General features: G+C 32.5%; 1 protein-coding gene across 1 annotated transcript in view; it reads right to left on the bottom strand.

The window, feature by feature from the left end:
• Nucleotides 1–5,723, bottom strand: part of LOC117342929 (DNA-directed primase/polymerase protein-like) — a 40,610-nt gene extending 34,887 nt beyond the window's left edge. Inside the window, exons 1-2 of the mRNA XM_033905562.1 lie at nt 5,542–5,723; nt 3,422–3,505 (exon numbers count right to left, since the gene is read on the bottom strand). Of these exons, the coding sequence (XP_033761453.1) occupies nt 3,422–3,505; nt 5,542–5,597 (140 nt within the window). The 5' untranslated portion in view covers nt 5,598–5,723. The remainder of the gene's footprint in view (nt 1–3,421; nt 3,506–5,541) is intronic.
• Between the last annotated feature and the right edge of the window lie 758 nt (nt 5,724–6,481).

The following is a 6,481-nucleotide window of genomic DNA, read 5'->3' on the forward strand; positions in this document are numbered from 1 at the left end:
AAATACTCTCATGTAATTATATAAGTTATATTGCAATTGTTTTCGTACATTTTGAGTTGCCTCTCCCAAAATGCATCAAACCAAACATGCATCAAATCCTGTCATTCTTTACGTAGGTTTTTTAAAGCTTTTTTGCTATATTTCAGTTATTGTTCCCCTCACTCCGTCCTCAAGGGAGCCACACTCCTCATTTCATTCATATCATTACGGTAGCTACATGTGACTCAACTGGTGTCATTTCTAAAGATTGTTTACCTTATATATACTGTATAATAATGATCTTATTATCAACTGGTGTCATTTCTAAAGATTGTTTACCTTATATATAGTGTATAATAATGATCTTATCAACTGGTGTCATTTCTAAAGATTGTTTACCTTATATATACTGTATAATAATGATCTTATTATCAACTGGTGTCATTTCTAAAGATTGTTTACCTTATATATACTGTATTATAATGATCTTATTATCAACTGGTGTCATTTCTAAAGATTGTTTACCTTATATATAGTGTATAATAATGATCTTATTATCAACTGGTGTCATTTCTAAAGATTGTTTACCTTATATATAGTGTATAATAATGATCTTATCAACTGGTGTCATTTCTAAAGATTGGTTACCTTATATATACTGTATAATAATGATCTTATTATCAACTGGTGTCATTTCTAAAGATTGTTTACCTTATATATACTGTATAATAATGATCTTATCAACTGGTGTCATTTCTAAAGATTGTTTACCTTATATATACTGTATAATAATGATCTTATCAACTGGTGTCATTTCTAAAGATTGGTTACCTTATATATACTGTATAATAATGATCTTATTATCAACTGGTGTCATTTCTAAAGATTGTTTACCTTATATATACTGTATAATAATGATCTTATCAACTGGTGTCATTTCTAAAGATTGTTTACCTTATATATACTGTATAATAATGATCTTATTATCAACTGGTGTCATTTCTAAAGATTGTTTACCTGATATATAATATTGTATAATAATGATCTTATCAACTGGTGTCATTTCTAAAGATTGTTTACCTTATAAATAGTGTATAATAATGATCTTATTATCAACTGGTGTCATTTCTAAAGATTGTTTACCTTATATATACTGTATAATAATGATCTTATCAACTGGTGTCATTTCTAAAGATTGGTTACCTTATATATAATATGTATAATAATGATCTTATTATCAACTGGTGTCATTTCTAAAGATTGTTTACCTTAATATATAGTGTATAATAAGGATCTTTATCAACTGGTGTCAATTTCTAAAGATTGGTTACCTTATATATACTGTATAATAATGAGCTTAGTGTATCAACTGGTGTCGTTCATTCTAAGATTGCTTACCTTATATATAATATGAAATGATCTTATTAAGCAAACTCGTGTCATTTCTAAAGATGTTACCTTGAGATAGTGTAGTGATGATTTATATCAATGGTGTCATTAAAGATTTTATTATATGTGTATATAGGTTAAACTGTGTCATTTACTAAAGATGTTACCTATATTTGATAATGATCTTATATCAATGGTGCTACATTCTAAACGAGTGTTATCCTTGTAGATAGTATAATAATGATTATTATCAACATTTATTTCTAAAATTGTACTATATATAGTGTAATGAGATCATATCAACTGGTGTCATTCTAAAGATGTTACCTTATAATAGGTATAATAATGATCCTTATCAACGGTGTCTCCATTTCAAAGATGGGTATCCTTAATATAATAGTATAATAATGACAAATGGTGTATTTCTAAAGATTGTTACCTTAATAGAATACTTTATAATATACTTCAACTGTTCCATTTCTAAGAGTTTGTTAACCTTATATATACTGTTATAATAATGATATTATTATCAACTGGTGTCATTTCTAAAATTGTTTACCTTATATATACTGTATAATCATGATCTTATTATCAACTGGTGTTCATTCTAAAGATTGTTTACCTTATATATAGTGTATAAATAAGATCTTATTCAACTGGTGTTCATTCTAAAGATGTTTACCTTATATATACTGTTATAATATGTATATGATCTATCAACTGGTGTCATTTCTAAAGATTGTTTACCTTATATATAGTGTATAATAATGATCTTATCAACTGGTGTCATTTCTAAAGATTGTTTACCTTGTAGATATTGTGTAATAATGATCTATCAACTGGTGTCATTTCTAAAGATTGTTTACCTTATATATAGTGTATAATAATGATCTATCAACTGGTGTCATTTCTAAAGATTGTTTACCTTATATATAGTGTATAATAATGATCTTATCAACTGGTGTCATTTCTAAAGATTGTTTACCTTATATATATGTATAATAATGATCTTATCAACTGGTGTCATTTCTAAAGATTGTTTACTATAATTGTATAATAATATCTATCATGTCATTCTAAGATTATAGTGAATAAGATTTATCAATTGATTATGTGAAGTTTATATATAGATGTATAATAGCTATATCAAGTCGTATACATCTATAATAATGCGGGCATCCAATGTTATTAGAGCGTCTGCTACTTGAGTTGGATATCGATTCAAGTGCTGTTTTTTAACAGTTTTCCTCTCCTGTGACAAAAGTAATACTTTTGGTTTGGTTTATTTTGTTTAACGTCCTATTAACAGCTAAGGTCATTTAAGGACGGCCTCACGTGCGTGCTACATGCATGCGTGTGGTGAGTGCGTATGTGTGTTTTGGGAGGCTGCGGTATGTTCGTGTTAAGTCTCCTTGTGATAGGCCAGAACTTTTGCCGATTTATAGTGCTACCTCACTGAAGCATACTGCCGAAGACACCCAGCAGCACACCCCATCCCATGACATTATACTGACAACGGGCAAACCAGTCGTCCCACTCCAAATATGCTGAGCGCTAAGCAGGAGAAGCAACTACCATTTTTAAAGACTTTGGTATGTCTCTGCTAGGGGACAGAACCCAAAGCCTTCCTCACAGCGGCGACCGCTCAACTAAAGGCCAAAAGTGAGGCATTGTCAAGGGAGACATTAGGAAGAAGAAAGTTGTTCAGAAAGAAGAGAAATGATAGGATCCCAAATTTAGTTGCCTCTTACAATCATGCAATGGGGGCTGCAGGTACAATTCTTACGCCCTCTACCTGCAGGGCGAACAAAAGTAGTACATTGTAATAATTTCATTTTATCATATTAATTTTTGATATATGAATGTCTCAGTGCTACCAATTAAAGCACTGTCTGATCACAGTTATCAGGTAAGCATTTCAAATTCTTTGTCAGAAGGACTGAGATTTTAAAGTTTAAGGAATAAAATTCTGTCAGCAGGACAGATTTTAAATTGTTAAGGAATAAAATAAACATTTTTAACTTCATTGTTTAGTTTCAGCAAATCTTCATACCTCTGTTTAAATGTTTCTGGTATCTTCTCAGAACGATGCTTCTTCACACGCTCATTCACAGCAGCTTCCAATTTGGACCATTGCCTAAAATAGGGATACAAATCAGGACATATGTACCGGTATATATATATATTGTATAAGAAAATATAACATCCCATCATACCACACATGCATGCACATAAAAATCTCTTGACTTGTAGAACTCATGTACAAAATGTCTAATTTTCAAATTCCTACATTGATTGTATTCTGACTATATATACATATATATATAATGCTACATCCCCAAAGTGGAGGGTTTTTTTAATGTCGGCTTCCAATAATGAATAAATGGAATAGCAGCAACATACTTGTTAAAATAAATTATGTAATTATTTTGTCTTATTATTTGTCAATCCCGAGTTAACAAGATCATCTTACTTCACTTTACACATGACATCATGTTTATTCTTACTTTTCAAAGTAAGTTTTATTTGTGATTATGTTATATGGATCATCAAACTGATCCACTGCCATATATCCAGCACAATTTGCTAATCAACCTGTCTAGCTTTGATTAAATAAAATATAAGGGCCTACATATATCCATGTACATTCATATTTATAGTTGTATATTATAATTATCTGATATAGTAATAAATGTTGATATATTAACCTGTATAAATGTTAACCTATTAACAAACATTTTCAAAGAGTTAAGATTTAAATGAAGACAGGTGCATGACATTAAACAGGGTTTCTATATGACATTGTAGCTATATAGGCTATACATATATACAGTTTGATATATATATATTTTCTTACTTTATAACTGCAGCTGCAATATTACATTTTTGAATAGACAATTTTAATACATACATGTACATTTATTTTAATTTTGTGACTTGTGATCAACATATGCATGTACATGTATATACTGGTCTAAATATGCGACTTCTTCCTATTAAATATAATATTTTTGAAAAAACTCAATTTAGCTATTTCAGTTTGGTCGTTACAGCTAATTATAGCTCGTAATATGTACCCACTGCATACTAGGCTAATAAATGCATGCAGCTTTGATAACACTGTATCTTATAATAGTGCTTTTTAATGGCTGAGGTGTAATTATATAGGCAAGCATCTTTGTGACTTTTGTCAATGTATTTATTGTATTATACTCTAATTAATCAGCTGAAAATTTGGTCATCCAAGTGTAGCGGAACTGGACCGGATCGATCATCCTTGACCAGGTAGCTCAATCGGTAGAGCATCTAGCTAGTGTTCAGAGGTCCCGGGTTCAAACCCCGGTCTGGCCGTGTATTTTTCCACTCCTACTACGTTACGTATACAGATATTGTTTTACATGAATTATATATTGCCAGTTCAGTTTATTAGCTGCATAAATATGCATTCATGCATGTTATCTGGAGTGCTATTAACGCTAACCAATACATAATTGATAACATTTTTTGTACCTTGTAAAAAATTATATTTTTGGAGTTTATCAATTTGTAATTTAAAAGGAGAGGGGAAAACGCAACAAACAGATCAAGACCAGGACTGTAAACTTTTGAGCTATATATACCTATCATCTGACATTGAGACCAGCCCGGACGATTTCTGACGGCTATAGATTAGGCTAGCAGCACAGGGGGTAGGAGCGCGGACCTATGTCACAAAAAATAATTGTCAGATCTGATAATTATTTTATTGTGACATAGGTCCGTGCCTACCCCTGTGCTGCTAGCCGTCAGAAATCGTCCGTCCGTCGTCTAGACTTATTCTATGTATTTACTGTAGATCTAGTATGGATAGAAACTATTTTTTAAATGGCTATAGCCTATTGGTTATAGATTTTGTTCTATATTTTAACCAGCACATTTCTGTGCTCTCCAACTCGTCAGCTGAAAGGCCGCAAGGCCGTAGTAGCAGACGTAAAGCCGTTAAATAAATAAATAATTAAATAGTGCTCTCCAAAATTTGGAAAAAAAACCGTCTCACACGCAGGACCTCTGAACAGCTGAAGTCGACAATTAGGCCTATGTATGTCATGCATATGGTACAGACTCAAGACTGCAAGATACTTCCGACTGACGCTGATCAGATCCACTAAGATTTTTAGAAAATTGTTGATCTACCGTTTTTGTTTTCCACCATAAAAGCGTGATACTCCACTGACATCTAGATATGACATTTCATTGGTGACAATTAAATATAGCTGTTAACATGACAACTCTAGGAATACAGTACATTTAACATTCTACACAGTTTGTTTACAAATTTCCACCTGCCGCCTTTTCTTTACAAGATTCGCACTCAGAAAAACGCTTGAATTAATTTGTAAAGTTGCATATATCATTAAGCGCCTAAACGATGTCATTTCGGAGACAGATATCCTCAGGGGCCTGTTCGTTTAGGGACTTACATAACTCTCCTTATTATATGTCCCTGGTTTATGTGGACAAACCGGTTCGCCAGTTTTTAAATGTAATATTTCAAACATATATTGACGGACCTGCAACTGTTAATACAGGCCTTGGGAGTCTTGGTAAAGGCAGGCTGGTAAAGGCTCGTCTGAAAACAAGTTAAAATCGTCAGGACCGTTTTTATAAATTTCATAAACGAACAAGACCGGTCCAACTGGACCAATCGTTTTGACCGCAAAAACGAAAACGGCCCAGACCACGATATCGCGGCCACACTAAAATACTACATTTTGTGCCCTCCAGTGGTTTAGTGGCAGGTCCAGACTGTTTTGTCTCAGAGCCCGAATATGTAAATTTTGATTACATTTGTATTAGAATAGTTTTGATCTGTCATAGCAGAGACATATAGATCTATATATATATGTCTCTGGTCATAGGGATGGGTTATAGGCACATTCCCTTTAGTGTGGAAGGAGCTGGTTGACCCGCTGTGCTGGCTAACTTCTAACACTATCGGGAAGGAGATGATGGTGCTCCGGAAGTTAGCAAAGCGTCTCTCAGGGTGGATCAACCCTGTTTTAATAACAAAACTCAAAAGATTCCTGTTAAGTCAAACTTTTAACATCAAATATATTCTATACACTGCATGAAC

This window comes from Pecten maximus, chromosome 1, assembly GCF_902652985.1.
Source record: "Pecten maximus chromosome 1, xPecMax1.1, whole genome shotgun sequence".
Classification (NCBI taxonomy): Eukaryota; Metazoa; Mollusca; class Bivalvia; order Pectinida; family Pectinidae; genus Pecten; species Pecten maximus.